Below are 20,435 nucleotides of genomic sequence, written 5' to 3'. Positions count from 1 at the left end.
TAGTAGTGTTTTCGGATTATTAAAAACATTAAAAGGAATTAGTTTAATAAAATGATATAATTACCGTTTATTTTCATTTGTGCACGAGTCTGTAAGTTTATAATCACCATTTATTTCAATTTTTATTAATACTGTTATTAATTACCATTTATTCTCATTTGTGCGCAAGTCTGTAAGTTTATCTGGACAAACTGTTTTTGATGCTCGCGTCGTTTAAAAGAGTTCAACCTTAACCAGGCCTACAACGCACGTGAGAAACAGCGAAATGCAACAAATATTATTTCAATGGATGGATCAACTACATTCCTCTTTAACCCTGTCGCCCCAAAAGAAGAGCCGAAAAAGTTTGCTTATGATTTCAGTTATTGGTCAAATGACGGCTACATAGAGCAAAACAACGGCTATTGTACAGCGGACCTCAATCATCCAAACGGTAGCAAATATGCTGACCAGGTGAGTAGAATGACCTTTCTTTAATTTTTTCTAATCCTGTTTTTTCTATTATGTTTGTTTGTGTCGCTGTTAGTAAACTTATCATTGATCTATTGATTAAGTTTTATTGTTTTATAAATCAATTATATATTAGGGTGTGTAGATCAATGCGCAGTTATGAGGTACCAGCCATTTATCCAAATGTGGTATGTTCAAGTAAAACTGAATCGATCTTAGAGTAATGGGTCAGGTCTCTTAATAACAAAAGATTCGGTCGAGATACCGATTACAGAGCAATGGTTTATCAGTACGTAACCGAATCGTGAAAATAAATGAAATAAAGACTGAAAATACACAGCAAAACACGAAATGTACAATATTCATTAAAACAAGCTTAAGACAAGCACAATGTGTATACGTATATTCGTCCCAAGATATAAGTATTACGCCTATTAGATGTTTAAATACTACATTCTTTAACTAGTCCTTTAGGGACTTTCAATAATTAACAAAGTATATAATAATAGTATTCCAACCACACTATATTCACTATATCTATTGCCGGTAGCATGCTTCACTCAGTTACCATACTTTAAGTAAAATTCCAAAGATACATCTTTTGAGTGGATTACTTACAACACAGCGTTTAACATATATGTAGTAACAGCTATCTGCAGCACGAACTAGAATCAATATCTGGCACGTTTTTTAATAAATGTAACTTCCCTAAGCTCATTGTCACTAAAACCTTAGCCGGGTATAAAAACAAACTCCATAACAGAAAAAAGTAAGTGAAAGCTACATAAACTCCATGAAGGAAACAAAATACAAAGTGGGGTAAAACTTCCGATTTCTAAAAAGATGCAAACAGGAAAAGGTTATTCCAAAGATTATAAAATTAAACCATCAGATACAAAATAAAACCATTCAATCCATAATCAGGAAAACGGAAAAGAAGTTCTTAAATGTAACATCTAGATAAGAATACAGAGACATTAGTAATTAGATAAGGATACACAGACATTAATAATTAGATAAGAATACAGAAACATCAGTAATTAGATAAGAATACAGAGACATTAGTAATTAAACAAGAATACAGAGACATCAGTAATTAGATAAGAATACAGAGACATTAATAATTAGATAAGAATACAGAGACATTAATAATTAGATAAGAATACAGAGACATTAGTAATTAGATAAGAATACAGACATTAGTAATTAGATAAGAATACAGAGGCATTAGTAATTAAATAAGAATACAGAGACATTAATAATTAAATAAGAATATAGAGACATTAGTAATTAGATGAAAATACAGAGACATTAGTAATTAGATAAGAATACAAAGACATTAATAACTTGAAAAATAATTAATTAAAACTGCTTAACTTCCTAAACTTCAACATCACGTCAGACAACTCACTCACGCATGCTCTCAGGAGTCGTCAATTGAAATTGGATAGATGGAAGAGATCAAATATAATATAAATTAAACATACTAAAAACATAGTTAAGTTAATCAAAAGAAGGAATATGACAGACAGTAAATATGATTTTGCAGAGAAAACAACAACAACCAAAGAACAAATATTTTTTTTTTTTTCAAAACAACTATAACACCAACGCAAGAAGAGATTCCAACCAAAGGCCTAAATTATACAATAACATATAAAAACATTCCTATCTTAGGGATCAAAGTTGGAATAGAATGTTATACAATTTCGAAGCATTCTAAAGAAAATCTCAACAATCATCACAAAATGTACAATTTTGATGTACAGTGATATCGAAAGATGAAGTAAGAAACCAGCTCTAAAAATGATATAAAAATATCGGACAAAACGCATAGCAGCCATAAATTGGAAATTCTGAAAGATTTGTTTCACTTTGCACTAGAAATATGTTTCAGTAATGAAGATAAAATGTAAAACAAATAGACGGCTCAGCATAGTCAGCCTTCTATTACCTGAATTATGTGAATTGTTTATCAACCAAATAGAAAGTCAGGCCCGTGACAAAGTTCTACTCTCACCTATACACTGATTCAGATACAGCGACGATGTATTCTGAAATTTAAAAAACAACATCCATCAACAGTCCTTTTAACAACACGTAAAATATTCACTTTAGCATGAATTTCAATTGCAAAGAAGAAATAAAAAGGCCCGGCATGGCCAAGCGTGTTAAGGCGTGCAACTCGTAATCTGAGGGTCGCGGGTTCGCATCCCGGTCGCGCCAAACATGCTCGCCCTCTCAGCCGTGGGGGCGTTATAATGTGACGGTCAATCCCACTATTCGTTGGTAAAAGAGTAGCCCAAGAGTTGACGGTGGGTGGTGATGACTAGCTGCCTTCCCTCTAGTCTTACACTGCTAAATTAGGGACGGCTAGCACAGATAGCCCTCGAGTAGCTTTGTGCGAAATTCCAAAACAAACAAACAAACAAAATAAAAACCAGGTTTTAAATTACATGAACGTAAGATTGATTGACTTTTTGGAATTAAGCACAAAGTTACTTAATGAGTTATCTGTGTGCTATCAACTACGGGTATCTAAACTCGATTTCTAGCGATGTGAGTCCATATACGTTGTCACTGTGCCACTGGAAGGGGAGGACATAATAGCAGAAAGAAAGAATAGTTTTAACACTAAAATCTGGTAATGATAGCAACTATATAAAGTGGGGCTCAACCAACTTAACAAACAAACTGAAACGTTATCATGTGTTTACAAGACAGCGTTTGACATATGTAGTAGCAGCATCTGTAGCAATAAGTAGAATTTGTTACTTTAATCACCACCCGCCGCCAACTTGTGGGTTAATCTTTTACCAATGAATAGTGGGATTTGAACATAACCTTATAACGCCCCCACAACTAAAAGAGCGAGCACGTTTGGGGTAACGGGGATTCGAAACTCCCGACCCTCAAATTAGGAGAGGAACGCCTTAACCACCTAGCCATGCCGAGCCCTTGAACTAGAATTAGTATCTGACACATATGCTAACAAGTAACATTATCACTAAAACCTTAGCGAGGCATGTAAACAAATCCAGTAACAAATAAATAAAAAATCAGACAGGAAAAACAATATAAAGCTCATTGAAGGAAACAAAATGCACAAATTCAGATATACTTGTGGGTGCCTCGTGATATCATAGCTACGTCGCCAAAAACATCATAAACATTTAGAAACAAGCATAAAAAACATAAAATAAATAGCAAGGCTGCTTTTCTTCAAAAACAGAAAACCGAGAACTAAAATCTAAAACCATCTAAAGAAGGTTTATCCCGACAACTTCAACGATGAAAGCATCAACAAGTATCAATGTGATCGATGCTATATCAGTTTACGTCGGAAACGTAACGCAACAAAAACATTAAGATCAAAGAACATAACAATCCCTCATCACACATTTACGAACACAACAGAACGAATTAACACTCAATTAACAGGAAGACCTTTAAACTATTGTGCAATGAGAACAATATTAATAGAACAAAAATAAAAGAAGCAATAAATATTCGTGAAATGAAATCTAATTTAAACCAAAACACAGGTGTCACCATGTATGCTTTCTCCAAATAAAGACAGTTACCTAATTATAACAACAAGACTAGTCGAAACGTCTTAAAAAGTTAAATAAGTATAAACAATCCATCAAAAACTATATCTTTGGATTTTTATCTAAAGTGTTTAGTGGATTTCCTCTCCTAACAATAATAATTATACTAGTTTAAATATCTAATAGACCTCATGTGTTATTACAACTGTAATTATAATCATGCTTTTTCAACTTGTAAAGGCGTTGAAACTGTTGTAAAAATGTCTTATTTATTTATTCTCAAATTTTGTTTCCTCTATCCCACCTGGCTTGAAAAACTACTCATTGAACAAGATATCAACAATAGACATGGCGAACATAGTGTGGTTGGAATACTATTATGATACACTCTTTTAATTCTGAAAGTCCACAAGGAACTGTATAAAGAATATTGTGTATAAAAATTTAGTAGGTGTAACACTATGTTTTATGGCACGAATACTTATAATCGTGCTCTGTTAACTTGTAAAAGTTGTTCAGCCATAATAGTATGGAATATCTTGTACAGAATCTTATATCTCCATCTGATTACACTGAATACATATAACAGACAGACTAAATATATTGTTCCTTACCTTGCAAGAAATACTATATTAATCTAGAGTGACTAGTGTTTATCACGTGACTGGTTTTTCTCATTCAAATACAGGTGAGGCCAAAATATTGAGATATTATCACTTGAATTATTATTAAAGGACATTGCTGTTGAAATCCTTGCACAAAGTTTGGTATTTATCACGGACAGAGCAAGTATTACAGATTTGAGAAAATGGCTAGAACAAATTCAACTTAACGATTTTCTTGGTCATGAGATTTATAAAACTGTACATGTATAGAGTAAAGATTAAATTCAGAATAAGTACTATTTTAATACACAAAGGTAGAAATGCGTGGGTTTTGTGTTTATATACTATTCTGTATTGATATTACTGTCCATGTTATTATGGAGTGAATGACCAAGCAGTAACAGAAAAAGTAGCGTGTGGTCAGTCAATGTTAGTTGTTATTCTCTCTGTATAAGTTGTTTTAAACATTTGTTTTAAACACTACATTCTTTATCTAGTCTCTTAAGGGCTTCCAAAAAGTAGAAAAGTGTATAACAATAGATCAACCACACTACATTTGCCATATCTATTTCCATGACCTGTATCAATTAATCTTCGGGCAAGGTGAAATACAACAAACATCTGTTTTGCATTAAAGGGTGGACTTGTGGTATCACCTTTTCCTGTTACATATTATAATTTATTTCGCACAGAGCAACTCGAGGGCTATCTGTGCTAGCGTTCCTAATTTAGCAGTGTAGGACTAGAGAGAAGGCAGCTAGTCATCACCACCCACCGCCAACTCTTGGGCTACTCTTTTACCAACGAATAGTGGGAATGACCGTCACATTATAACGCCCCGACAGGTTGAAAGGGCGAGCATGTTTGGCGCGACGGGGATCCGAACCCGCGACCCTCAGATTACGAGAACACGCCTGTGCTGCCTTCTGTTGTCATTCTCATGAAAATGATCTATATGTACGCTTATATTTTGACTAAAAGTCATTCCTTTCAATACTGTATGGTTGTTACATAAATAGTGCTAGTTCTAGTATAAGAGGAATGAAGTTGAAACGGTAAAACTGGATGTTATGTACATTAGTGTTTACATTTGTCTTTTAGTTATAAGCTTAGTACTAGCTTTAGTTAATTTACAAAGTTCCATTACATGAATGTTACTTTCTGTCCTACCTTCTAAATTTATAATTTGAATTTGCATGTGTCTTATGCTGTATTTTGTACTGAAACAATTTTTGAAAAATTGTCAAAAAGTCGTACTTTTTACTTAACTAAATACTTCAGTTTATGTGATTGAAAATATTCTATCATATTTAAATAAAATCTTGGTACACCAAATTTATCTATTTTGTGATGTTTAAGCTACTGTCAGTGAATTACATTTGCTGCTGATAATTTCATCCATTCATGAATACTTTAATTTAATCCACTTGAAATGTATTGTACACATAACTCCCTCACTAAATGTGGAGAAATTGTACACCTTTCAGACGTGCTAGAAAAGATCTAGAAAGGGTTGTGTAAAATTTTCTGTAGAGAATTTCCCAACCAGCTAGATCAAGTAAATGATTCTCACAAAACTTTATCCCAAAAAAATCACTAAGTAACTTGAAAAGCAAAAGTCACAAAGTTCTTTCACCTGACACTTCAAAATCCTAGCTTTCATCATTAGTTGTACACACTGTTGATACACTAGGTTTGTTTGTTTGTTTGTTTAAAATTAAGCACAAAGCTAGATAATGGACTATCTGTGCTCTGTCAACCACAGGTATCAAAACCCAGTTTTTAGCAGTGTGAGTTTGCAGACATACTGCTGTACCATTGGGGGGCTGATGCATTAAGTATTACATCTACTGGCATCAGTTGTGTTAAATTCTGTTAATAAAACAGCTATCATCCAATATCCTTTTGTTATCTCTTATAATTAATCTTTGCTAAGTAATTCAGAAAGTAAGAGATAAAAAGCCCTTTCAGACCTATTAATTTTGTGATAAACAAACTATCTTCAGATAATAAAGTACTAAGCATACCATGTTATTTATACACCATAATTTACAATAAAACTTAATAGCTGAGAAAGAAAAAATGCTACTTTCTTTAATTAATTGGTTTGTTAACTAAAAGACTGCCATAGCTCTGTTGTAATCAAGTGGAAATCATGCAGCATAGTGCATACGTTATGAGATGTATACATAATAATCACTTGGTAACTCTGAAAACAAGAATCAACTATTTCCTTCAGTCAGCCATTGTGCAATTATTGACTGTCCTAACTCTTAATGATTGAATGGTAATCTCACAATGTAGTGCTTATATTATTTCTTACAAAACCACCCAACAGGTGAAACAAAAAAGAATGTCACTTGGTTTATTGGTTAATTGACTGTCTTAGACCCTGAAAATAGAGTTTGAAATCATACAAATTGATTGGGAGGCTGATAGTAGCAGTTCCATGAACTGTTGTAGATCAGCCTAGATTCCAAATCTGATGTTTCCTCATCTGACTCATCTTGAACAGTGACATAAATACTCTCAGCTCTTTTGTCCCTATATATGTGGTAAAAGTGAGATAAAGTAGTTGTTTCATTCGTTTCTGACTTGATTACTGCATCATCTGACTCTGGATTCATTGGTAGTGTGTGGAGAAACTAGATGGTATGCATCATCTTCACTGCTGTAACACATACATTAATAAATTGTCTTATAAAAGCACAAGATGATGACCAGTTCAGGCAGAGTCAAGAGGCTTCCATACTGCTGGAAAATACCAGACTTACGTCTAGTTTCCACTTTAATTCATTGACTCCATCACTATGTATGTTCTTTATGTACATCAACTTTTCTCTAAATGCTTTCCACATCTGTTCAATATCCTCCCTGAACTCTTTAATACAATCTACAGAAGTCAGATCCTGTCTCATTCTATCAAAATTGGCTTTTCTGAAATTTGGAATTCTACATGTAGTCAAATCCCAAACATAACAGTGCAATGGTCACTTGTACTTAAATAATCACCAACTACAACTCTGTCTATCATATTAACATCAGATACTAATATTAAATCTAATATGTCTTGCTCTTTAGTACGTACTATAACCATTTGGTGTATAAGAGTATCCCAAAGAATTTCCAAAAACCTGTCCCCCTCATTGCCAGACTCGAAAATTTCAGTATCTCTGAAATTAAAAGCTTCCCTAATAACAACGTCTTTTTCAACTACCATTCTGACCTTATTAACTACTACATTCTGACCTGGTAGTCTGTAACAAATCCAAAGTACAAGACTTTTCCCTTTATATCTGCTAACACTAACCCAAACTGAATCAGTCTTAGTGCTATTTTCTTCAGTATATCTAACTCAAAAGGATGCAATTGACTCCTCACATCTAAAGCTATTCCTCCTTCTTTTTCACCTCTATTAAATAATCTGTAGCACAGTACTTCAAAAAATGTCTCATCAAAATTGTTAAACTCCAACCAAGTCTTGGTGACCCATAATATTAAAATTTTCAGTTTTTACATATTGCTTTAAACTCATCAATTTTATTTCTAAAACTCCTTGTGCTTCAGTAGTAACACTTATTCATGTTTTATGCCAGTTGCACATGTCTTTATGTCAATTATTATACTTCTTATTTCACTAATATCAAAGCCCTTACCTTTGTCTAGTCCTAATTTAAATCAACTGCTACAGTTGAGTTAATAGCCCATGCTAACATGCTACCCCTGCTTTGTTGAAGGGTGAGCCATCCACTCCAAAAAGATCAACTTTCTCGTTAAGATTATCTTATAAATGCGACCCACTTATTTGCTTATCCCTATACATTGATCTAAGCCTGATGTTCAATCCAAGTGACCTACTTTGTATCTCATTCTCACAGTTTAGTGTTGGCAATATCTTTGACAAAATCAGGCTATAACTCCTTTCCTTAAATGCCCTTATCAGTGTTTTATACTTATTAATAAGTTCCTCAAATCCATCTTTCCTTACATCATTAGCTTTAACATATACCACAAAAACTGCATTGCTACTAGCACCCATAACTATCTATCTGTTATATTCTATACCCCTTTTCCTGGATAGCATATGGACTGTTATATTTTCTACCAGGCCAAACCTCAAGTGCAAATAGTAATAACTGTATTGCAGTCCCATAATTTCTCCTCATTAAAGTGTTTCAAAAAGTACAGAACCAGGCTACTTAAACTCAGAATCATGTGTTGTACAGCTTGTTGTAGAGTCCAGGCGTTCCAGGCAATTACCTGACCGAAATGCTTCAGAAAATTTCCAAATTCTTATTTGATATACCTTTGAATGCTGACAAGAGTAGTGATTGTGGCCAGACCCTCTCCTTCATGACTTCCTTGCTATTACTCGAGTGAGATATACTACAAAGATTAAATGCTTTCAGGGGCTATGAAATTTTGATTAGTGGTGGGCCTCTATTTTAGAGTCAAAGAATAAGGAGGTTTGATCTATCAGCTCTGCATGACCTCATGCTTCTCTATGATCCATACTTACGCCGGACGTATACCTCCTAACCTAAAGAGTCTCACCATTATACCATAGTACATTCACGATGCCTGTTAGTTCCAGTTGGTGGATGATATCCTCCAATGACCCACTCAGGCTCAATCTGATATTCAGTAACAAAAGTGTTGACTAACTGAATCATTGAAAAAGAAATACAATAACTCTCACTTTCTGACTAGCACTGAACTGAATAACTTCTTAACAATTACTAAGTAAAACATCGACTAATTCATCGAGTCTGAAATATATATAATACTCGTGTTTACAAGGAGTGCCTAAATCTATTTAATGTATTAAATATTTAAATGTTATTATATTTATATCAATTTAATAAAAACATAAATAAAGGTATATTACGTTTTTATACACACACACACACACATATATATATACTCTTCAAAACAAGAAACGCAAAAGGGATATTTTTGTTATTTTAAAGAGAAATATATGTAATAACGTTACAAGCTCAGAGTATGTGATGTTACACGTGTTAAGGCACTGATTGTCAGACCAAAATGACAATAAAAGTTGTGCACTTTGAAAACGGAGGAAAACATCGGATTTTTCGCCAAAACGCATGCGTGTCCAATAAATTTGTTTGAGAGATCTGCATGTTCTGCAAGTGCAACATGTGCAAAATACCTATAAAAGTGACGGGTTCTCGGTTTCCATAGCTCAGTGTTAAGCCACCGACACGCAATACAGTCACGCCAAGACTGACTGAAGCACAACGCAACAACGCCATTGGTCGCTTGGAAGCAGGCGAATCTCGATCAGATGTTGCCAGAGCTGTGAATGTCCACCCAAGTACCATCACAAGGCTATGGAATCGTCACCAACAACATGGATCAACTTGTGACCGTCCACGATCTGGCAGACCTCGTGTGACCCCGCCCGCACAAGATCGCTACATCCGGTTACGTCACCTTCGGGATAGGACCACCACTGCGACGTCTACTGCCTCAACCATACCAGGGCTGCGTAGGATTTCCGATCAGACCGTACACAATCGTCTACGAGATTCTTAGGCCCCATGTGCAACCCATCATTGTGAACGTCAACGACACCACAACATCAACGTTCTTCCCTGGCCCTCCAGATCACCAGATTTAAACCCCATCGAACATCTTTGGAACGAGTTGGACCGACGTCTGCGACGGCGACAACCTCAACCGCAGACTCTACCTCAGCTTGCAGCAGCTTTGCAGGCTGAGTGGACAGCCATTCCACAGGATGTGATTCGTCATCTTATCGCTTCCATGGGCAGGAGATGTCAAGCAGTTATTGATGCTCACGGGGGGGCATACTCGTTATTGACGTTGAGTGACGTTAAACTTCAACTAGTGAGCGTGGACTTCGCCTTTGCAAACTTTGGATGTTCAGCAGTGAATCTGCAAAGTTTCACACATGTCATACAGAACTACCCGGAATAAACTTGTTAACAATTTGTCTCATATTTTGCCTTTTGCGTTTCTTTTTTTCTTTTATATATATATATATATAATACTAGATATTTCTCCCTCCATATATAAAAGTAGTGAGATAACATAAAAGTAGTTGCATATGGGTACAGTAATGGTCCGTTTTGATTAGACAGTAAATACTAATCACAGTACTGCAGCAATGACATATCAAAACGAGTAAAATATGCTTTTGTTATTGCTTATTTAGATTGCCGTCCTCATACTAAATTTAGTAAAATGTTTTATTTTTGTATGTTTATACATTAAATTCGTATTAACTAAGCTCTGGAAGGTAAAGCATCCATTTTATTTTCAAATATACACAAACAGGGCTCAGTTAATTTAAAGATTTCAAAGACGAAATGGCTATAGCATGGCCAGTTTCATATCAAATCTTGTATCCGTACACAGTAGAAGATTATTCAGGCAATGTGTCAAAGTTGTTCTGAGATTACATTCTATACTGGGAAAATCCAAATACGATTTTGGATGTTATTTTGTTAGATTAAATATATATATACGAGGTCTGTTCAAAAAATACGCGAACTGTTTAAATTGAGCGGCTCCAGTTGGTTCCAGGGGAATCCGCTTGGTGTCGCTAGGTTCGCACAGATCAGCTGATTACGACGCCACTTCTCGATTGCAGATATCTTCATTTGTGTATTAACTACGCGGTTTTAAGTGAAGTGCGGTTTTTTCGTTTGGCGGATTTCAGAATGAATGACCTGAAGGAGCAACGACTTGCTGTGAAATTTTGTGTTAAACTTGGAAAATCTGCGACAGAAACTTTTGCTATGCTTAACACGGCTTACGGTGATGTTGCTATGAATCGTACGGCATGTTTCAAGTGGCATGAACGTTTTAAGGATGGTCGACAGTCCATTGAAGATGATGAGCGTCCTGGACGTCCTTCCACGTCACCTGACGACCCACACGTCGACAAAATCAACACCCTGGTGCGGGCAAATCGACGTCTGACTGTCAGGGAGCTTGCTGAAGAGTGTGGGATATCAGTTGGATCTTGTTACGAGATTTTGACCGAAAAATTGAAGATGCACCGCGTTGCTGCGAAATGTGTGCTTCAGAACTCGTGAGTTTTTGGCCAATCACTCGATCACTGTTCTTCCCCACCCCCCTACTCACCTGACCTTGCTCCTTGCGATTTTTTCTTGTTACCCAAACTCAAAAGACCCTTGAAAGGAAGAAGATTTGAGACGATTCCCAAGATTAAGGCAAATGCGACGAAGGAGCTGGAGGACATTACAAAAGAAGCGTACCAGGACTGTTTCAACAAGTGGAAACACCGTTGGGATAAGTGTGTGCGTTGGGGAGGAGAGTACTTTGAAGGAATCCCAGACCTGTAACTTCTAAATAAAGTACATTTTGTTTTATGACGTCAGTCCGCGTATTTTTTGAACAGCCCTCGTAGTGATATTTATGACAACAGGTTTCTTGTCAGTCACATTTTTATTTTCATTTTAATAATAATATTTGTAAAAAGTATAATTTATTACTGTATTGCCCTTCGCTAGTACAGCGGTATGTCTCCGGATTCACAACGCTAAAATCAGGGATTCGATTCCCCTTGGTGGACTCAGCAGATAGCCAGATGTGGTTTTGACATAAAAAACACGCACACACATTACTGTATCAATAGTTATAGTGATATAGGGACTTTTTTAAAAACTGAGTAGCAGCATGACAAATGCAAGGTTAAGATGAAATCTGAATCCAATCATTTTCCAGTAAAACTACATGACAAAAGTAGGAACTGAAAAACGAAAGAACCCTGAGTTGCCATTATTTTCTTAATGCCTGACTTGTATATTTTAAAGTAAAATTTAAAACATTGGACATTTCGCCAATGTTTAAATATGTAAATTATCAACATCTCTGTTTCCTACTTCTTATTACATGAAATTTCTAGATCGTTAATTCATGGCCCGGTATGACTAGATGGGTTAAAGCGTTGGACTCGTAATCTAAGGGTCTCGGGTTTGAATCCTTATCGCACCAAACATGCTCGCCCTTTCAGCCGTGGGGGCGTTATAATGTTTCGATCAATCCCACTATTCGTTGGTAAAAGAGTAGCCCAAGAGTTGGCAGTGGGTGGTGATGACTAGTTGCCTTCCCTCTAGTCTTACACTGCTAAATAGCCCTCGTGTAGCTTTGCGCGAAGTTCAGAAACAAACAAACGTTATTTCATAATTATGATTAGCTTTATCTAGCAAACAAAAGTGTAAATTAAATATTATTACAAATATAGGTTAAAACAGCCTGTTGGTCATGGCGCTAAATATTTCTCTTCTTATCCAGGCTGACATGGCCAGTTGGTTTGGGCACACCATTCGCAACTTGCGAATCACGTATTCGAATCTTGACTCCATCAAACATGCTCACATTTTCAGTAAAGCGGGCATTATTATGTCATGATCAATCCCGTTACTCGTTGGTAAAATAGTAGCCCCAGTGTTTTTTAATGAAGGGTAATGACTATAGTTGCCTTCCCTCTAGTCTTTCACTGTTAAATTGAGGATGGTTATCACGGATAACTCTCGTGTAGCTTTGCGCAAAATTCAGAACAAATTAAAGTCTTTGTATCCACTCTATAATACATCAAACTAAATTGGAATTTATAACAGTGAAGTAGGTTAACTTGATAACAGGAAATTCAGTTAAGAAAACGATTACATAGTACAGTTATATCTCTGAGCAACGAAAATGACTAAATGTATGGTGGTGGGTAAAACAAAATACATAACCTAGCTAACTAATCAATGAGTATTTGTCATAAAATTTGTATCCGCCGTGCAGATGAAGATTGTAGATTTTGATTTAATTCCTTTTAGTCGCGTTCTCAATCCTTTTTTTTTTGTAACACTGTTTTATAATACTCAATGTGTTTTTGATTACATATCATGACTTTTTGTCAATACTTAGCAAAAACACAGGAAGGAAGAAAGTGACACTCGATGGTAATGAACATTAACCTTAGGACTGCACCCTATTAATTGGAACAGGACTTTACTTTACAACCAGATTAATTAAAATATATGGTTGGAATTTTCTTCTGTAAAATAATATTAATAACCTCCTTTACAGTAACCTCATGGCAACTAGATTAACAATTTGTTGTCATAAACCCCATGCGGTCGGTACAACCGTATCAAGCATACCGTGTTTACTCGCTTATAAGACGGGGATTTTTCCTCGAGATTTCGGGCTCAAATTGGGGGGGGGCGTCTTATAGGCGAGGTCTACAGACATAGAAAATAAATTTAGTTCACTCAGAACTGTGCAGATATTTCAGACAGTGAAAATAGGGAAGTGAGCTATCTTGTTATTATTAGATCTGTGATTGTGGAGAACACGGAGGAATGTGACCTCTACGATGATGGATTGTCCGAGGAGCAGTTTTATGAACTGTTTGGAGATAGCGACAACGAATAATTTGAAGGCTTTTGAATTTCATAACTTGCATACTGATTTGCTGTGTTCTATTAAAGTGCAGTTTGCGTAAACTCTTTTAATACTTTGAAGAAATGTGGTTTAAAAGTTAGCATAAACGTACTTTGATACTGAAATATGTTGTGATAAGTTTTGTGCGTTAGATTGTTCTTTGTTATGTGTTTTAAATATGAATATTTATCATACGGTAAATAAAATAGTTGATGAAATTCCATTAAACGCTTGAACACCGAGTTTGGATTTATTCATTTATTTTCACTTTTCTATCTCTTCTATTTTTCTCCTTCTAATCTGAAATCGAAATATCGTATACGAAACCCAAAATTAGGTTTCTATTAATTTCCATTTTTTTCACTTTTCTCTCGTTACCTGCTTTCCTTCCTTCGTCTTATAAACGAATCTAAACAGAATATCGACAATCTCTCAGGTGAAGTTGGGACCCGTCTTATAAGCGAATCGTCTTATAAACGAATAAAAACGGTAGTTGTTTACAGTAATGTCACGTGACGATAAACATTCTTTAATCAGGAGATTTTCATAAAATTTAGCAAATTTGTGCTTAAAGCAATAATAAAACTCGAGTTAGAAACTGCTTGTCAAGTTTGCTTGTTCTCACTAATAGTTTTGTATTTGTATATGCTTTCACCCTGTAGTTTTGCAGCTAATTACCCGCTTTTAATCCAAATGAAAAACTTAAGACGATACGCCTCTACACTTACTCTTGGACGAAGCTGTAGTAAAAATATCAGATTGGTAGCTCAAGTGACGTTTTGTGTAGGCATGCGCAAACATTTTGGTCAAAACTAGAGCGTTTTTTATTTAATAACTGCACGTGTGACGTTTATTTAGACGATACTTGACATCTACCTGTAGGCTGTAAAGATGTATCATTGTACCATATATGAAAAAACAGCAAAATTCATAAAAGTTAAGTGTATGTTTTTCTATCAAATAAAGATTTTGTACTTACGTATTTCTTAAAGGATTAACTTGAAATCTGGTATATAAAGTGAGTGTCCAGTAAAGTACATCCACTGATAATATGTCATAATTTGGATTACCACAGTCTGAGCTACAGAAAGTGAAAATTGCTAAACTATCATTCTTGTTAATAACACACAATGTGTCTGTCCTGCAGGTTGTTGACGTACTATCTTATGTTCATATCGTTTTAGATGTTTAATTACAACTAATTAATAATTGTTGTAACGTACAGTAATGAATGAAGAAAGGAATTAATTTACATTTCAATTCAGTCAATACGTCCTATAAAGTTCTAGTTAGAATTTCCAAATAAATGGTTAGCGATATGGTTGTGCAGTCTTTTGAGCTTTACTTTATCAAAGTTGTAAACATATTTCAAGTCATAAACCAGAAATACTTCTACTTCAGGTAAAAGTTGATCTTTGTTGGAGTTCAATGAGACTGTATTAACGTCACATGACAGATACCTCAGGGCTAGATCTGAGGATTTTACTCGTGTTGATTTGCATCAGTGACATGGATGAAGGATGGTGAATAAATTGTAGATGACGTTAAGTTCTTGGATGTTGCTAACTATAAATAGAATGCTATTGATTTACAAAAGAATTTGGAGCATTTAGTGAGTTGGACAAATAAATTGAAAACGAGTTTTAATTATAATAAGTGCAACATAATACATCTAGGTTATCATATTTAAATTAGGAGCATAACATGGATGGGAGTAACATTAACAGTGTCAGGAAATAAGAGGATCTTGGTGTGATAGTTAAACAGTTTCTAAAGCTATTCAAGTATTGTGCTATTGCTAGTGATAGGGCAAATAGGATTTTAGATGATATCTTTAGAAATAGCGAATACAAGTCTAAAGAGGTTATAATTTCATTGTATACGTCACTGGCTAGGCCAAGTTTGGAATATTGCGTTTAGTCTTTGGCGTTTTACATTAGAAACGACTGAATGGTTGGAAAGAAATCAGAGGAAAGTTAACAGAACGGTGTCTGGGATGAAAGAATTGTTATATAAAGAGAGGTTGAAATCTATCAAATTGTTTTCTCTTGAAAAAAAAAGAGAGTTGATCCAATTGAGATGCCCAAGATTATAAAAGGAATTGACAGTGTTGATGAATCATCGTTGTTCATACTTATTGGTGACGGTGGTAGGAGTAGGAGACAAATATAAATTATGACAAGGTAGGAATCATCTTCAGCTAAGATTTTATTTTTCTAACAGGTTACCCTCAGATGTGAATGCAGTAAATTTAAGTGAGTTTAAGAGAAAGCTTGATAAGTAAATTTATGACAAGGTCTGGCTATAAGATTAAAAATATGTATATATTTATTAATAGTTATAGTGTAGTTTAGAGGATAGAACAGCCAAGATAAATCAGTAAGTCCAGTGTGTCCCAAAATGTTATGTTGTTACACTTAATTTATTTTTATACTGTGTCATAATAATTAAAGTAATTCAAAACTTCTTTAAATGCTAAACATTGTTAAATGATAAAGACACACATAATATTTTTATTTTAGTAATAGTTTGAGGAGAGAAGCTGTTTTTTTTTAAAAAACAATATGCAAAAGGGACCAAATGCAGCTTAGATGTTAGCGTGCTCACTGTAAATCCAAGAATTTAAATTGTTTTTGACCTATATTACTCCAAACTTGTGCTTAAAATTCAGGGCCATGAGTGCACTATAAGATCGAGCGAAGATCAAATGCCACAATTCAGTGAAGTAGCTTTAATTGGTCCTGCTTGTTTTTAAAGTGGAACAATCCTTGAAATAACGTAAAATACTATGTTCATGTTCCATTACTCAAGTATTCTTCACTATAGCAAAGTCATGTGTAAAGAGTTTGTTATATGAGAAAACTTACTAACCTATAAGAAATGTTTCTATTGTTGTAAGATAATTTAAAAAAAAACTGCAAAGAAAGAACTATAAAGTGAACATAATTCAATGTCCAATCAATTTAATGAGATGAAATTAATTCATTTCCTTCTTTTAAATGTTTTTGCAAGCTTAAACCTTTTTTAAATTGTTGCAAATTGCTTATGCCTGCTTTTTAGATGATGTTATTCCTGTAATAATACTAAGACTAACATGCAGTCATTTCTATGAAGTAGCGCGATAACTCACTTTTATCTTAATCGACAACTAACTTGTTGCTTATTTTATAGCAAAATCATTTCAACTAAATTTAAAAGTGTGTTATGTGAAATTGTTTACTCACAGCAATGTTTCCCACTTGGTAAGCAGTAAGTTTATAGACTTGCAACACTAAACTTTAGGGCTTGACTGCCCCTGTTGGATAGAGGTTAACCTAATGTGTAGCTTTGTACTGAAACTAACCAAAAAATACATTTACATTAAATGTCTTAGATGAGTATTTTAATAGATTTATGAAAAGAAACATGCTTTTGTGTGAAATTTTACTGCTTTTAAGACAACATATACAAAAATGTGTTATGTATGTATGTTCGCAATACCTAATACAATGTTAGTAATTAATTTTTAACTTTGTATAGGCCAAAGTCTATGACGATCTCGGAAGAGGTGTTCTTAATAATGCCTGGGAAGGTTACAACTCCACATTATTTGCTTATGGACAGACAGGATCAGGAAAATCATATTCAGTGATTGGTTATGGTCCAAACAAAGGTTAGGTCTAACAGATTGTTGTTATGATCAGTTACTTATGGTTAAATGTAAAACATGCCTGTAATGTTTAATAAACTACCTGTGTGAATAACTATTGACTTTATGTGGCACTTGTTATTGATGCTTCAGTAACATTATGTGTAAAATGAAATATTTTGTTTGGTGGCTATTAGGTATTGTGCCTTTGTTATGTGAAGAGTTGTTTCAAGGAATTGAAGAAAAGAAAGCCAGTGGAGATGCTACAGAATTTGAGGTAAAAACTGTGTTTTTTAATATTATTTGTGGTAATAATCTTTGTTTGAAAATTGTCTATTACTTTATTGTGCATATACTTTTCAAAGATGACAATGTAAAAGAAACTTCCCTGTTTAAATGTTACTCAATAATCTAATTGCATTTAGAATTAATATCAGTTTCAGGCATGATTTTTTCAAAGGATATTTTTGTCTTCAAATGAGGCTTTGTTATATATACATTAACTCAATAAGCTAAAAAATGTTGCAAAACATATATATATATATGTTCAAAGGAAAGATAGTGTGAACACAGCATTTCTGAATCTTAGATGAAATATAGTTAGATTTAGTTTTCTGAAAAAAACAACATAAAATGCAGCCACAAAACAAACATCAAATATGATGGTACAAAAACCATAAGGTGGGTCATTATGTAATTTGATGTGGATTTTGAAGCACTAGTGAAAGTACGAACTATTCGATTTCACTTAAATTTCACAGGCCTCACTTGATTTAAAAAAAAAAAAGAGAGAAACAAGGAGCACATACGGTTGCTCAGTTCCACAAAATCCTACATCTTTATCAATTTTTACTGTCTGCAGCTAGAAGTGGGAAGTTTGTTGCCCTCTTGTAACATTTAAGTGAAAAAAATAATAATTAGTAAGAAAAACAATAAGTAAAGTACTGTATCAATGGTTGAAATGGAAAACTTGTCCATGAAATTGATATTCCAGGCCTCAATATGATGAAGTATGGAAGTTCTATTAAAACAAAATGTTTGGTGTAGTATTATAACAATAATAAAAATATCATAAATGTTTGGTTTTATGTCCAAACATTATATTGAAGACTGGAATATCAGTTTCACTGGCAGTTTTTTTTATTTCCCACTTTGATGTATAGTGTTCTAATTATTGCTTTTCTTAATAATTTGTTTTCACCCAAATGTTACAAAAGATCAACCAACTTCCCACTCCTGGCTGTGCAGACAGTGAAAGGTGATAAAGATGTAGGATGTTGTAGGATTGAACACCTATATCTGGTCTTTTTTTTTTCAATTCTTAAGCATGTTAGGCCAGTAATGAGGTTAAACTGGATAGACAAAGTACTCCTGGTGTAGTTTCGGCTTTACTTCTGCCAGTTTCTCAAAAGCCAGAACACATTAGATGATGACTTATCTTATGGTTTGTGCCCTGGTGTTGAATATTTTGTGGCTGTTCTTGTTTAGAAATCTAAATCTAAATATGCATTTATATAGATACATACACATTTTCTATAATTAAATTGTAGTCTAAAGACAACAGTACACTGCTAACATTCACAGTGTAATAGGTTTAAGGTAAGCTACTTATAATAGTCATTGAATAATTAGATTTTGAAAATAATTAATGGTTAGTTCCAAAATATAAAATATTTCATGGTAAAAAAATATCAAGTAAACTAAAACTCTTTGGTAAACATAGTTAGTGCAACACTGTGTATGTTTCAAAATGCAATGTATTTGAAAGAAAAACCAGTAATGTATAACCTGTAAATAAATATATACATAAATACTTGAGAGAAAAGTTGTCACTAAAATAAATGAAATGTAGAATATATTTTAACAAGTTCTAAGTAGGTGAAATTACATTGTTGTGTATTCCCTAGAACATATAATTCTGCTAAAAGTGTTTCAGTTGGTTTATTATGAAATCTAATATTAACAATCTTTGTAGGCCATCGGAAGGAGAGAAAAAGAGATGAAATTGAATGCACAAAACTACATGGAGATAATTATTACTACTTTTATTTTTAATACCATTCACCTAAGTATTTTGTATGAGTGTTAATTCATTTTTAATAAATATTAGAATTTAATTTAATTTAGATAATTAACCCTTAAATGGCAGGTATCATCAATTGGTGCTGCTACCTACAACATTCCTGCTGTTTAAGGGTTAAAGCTTCAGCACTTATTATTTTATATTCTTAGAATGCATTCACATGAATTGGTAATTATTTTATTATTCTATTTCCTGAACCCATTTGACAATATATGGATTATATTTAATCTTTAAAATCCTGGTACAATATAATCTGGTAACACCTGTGAAAAACAGCAGCTATCTTCATCAAGGTCATAAAATATGATGGAATGTACCTCAAGTGCTAGATTTTTAGCAGATGGTTTTTTGAGTAGTTATGTTTTCAGGAACGTTATAAATCATACTTATAGGATAATGTTTTTGATTTTCAACAATTTCCAGTTGAAAAATGGACACTTCATATAGCCTGGCCCCCAGTATATTGAGAACAGAGTAATTTTATAGGTTCTCAATTGTTTAATCACTTGCATGAGTTAGTGCTTGCATCTTTAAAAAAAATATAGCATATTTATTAAGATAAATATTTGCAAGTTGCATTTGCATTAATTAAAAATTAATTTATTCTATTTTTGAGTGAAATTATGTTTTAAATATGTTAGTTACATCATAGTTGTTTCTGTTTA

The 20,435-nt window shown here is 33.9% G+C and overlaps 1 protein-coding gene across 5 annotated transcripts in view; it reads left to right on the top strand.

Annotated features, from left to right (window-relative positions):
• Positions 1-248: 248 nt before the first annotated feature.
• LOC143255275 (kinesin-like protein KIF28) overlaps positions 249-20,435 on the top strand; it is an 83,156-nt gene continuing 62,969 nt past the window's right edge. For 2 of the 5 annotated variants that reach the window (XM_076510696.1, XM_076510695.1), the window contains exons 1-3: positions 249-453; positions 17,579-17,711; positions 17,885-17,964. In XM_076510696.1, the coding sequence (XP_076366811.1) occupies positions 286-453; positions 17,579-17,711; positions 17,885-17,964 (381 nt within the window). In that variant the 5' untranslated portion in view covers positions 249-285. Of the gene's footprint in view, positions 454-15,897; positions 16,243-16,729; positions 16,838-17,130; positions 17,302-17,578; positions 17,712-17,884; positions 17,965-20,435 lie in introns of those variants that run through there. The other 3 variants (XM_076510698.1, XM_076510699.1, XM_076510697.1) reach the window with 3 other exon arrangements.

This window comes from Tachypleus tridentatus, chromosome 7 (genome assembly GCF_004210375.1).
Source record: "Tachypleus tridentatus isolate NWPU-2018 chromosome 7, ASM421037v1, whole genome shotgun sequence".
NCBI classification, from domain to species: domain Eukaryota; kingdom Metazoa; phylum Arthropoda; class Merostomata; order Xiphosura; family Limulidae; genus Tachypleus; species Tachypleus tridentatus.
Note: the sequence above shows the minus strand (reverse complement) of the source record. Positions and strands in the feature narration are given on the sequence as shown.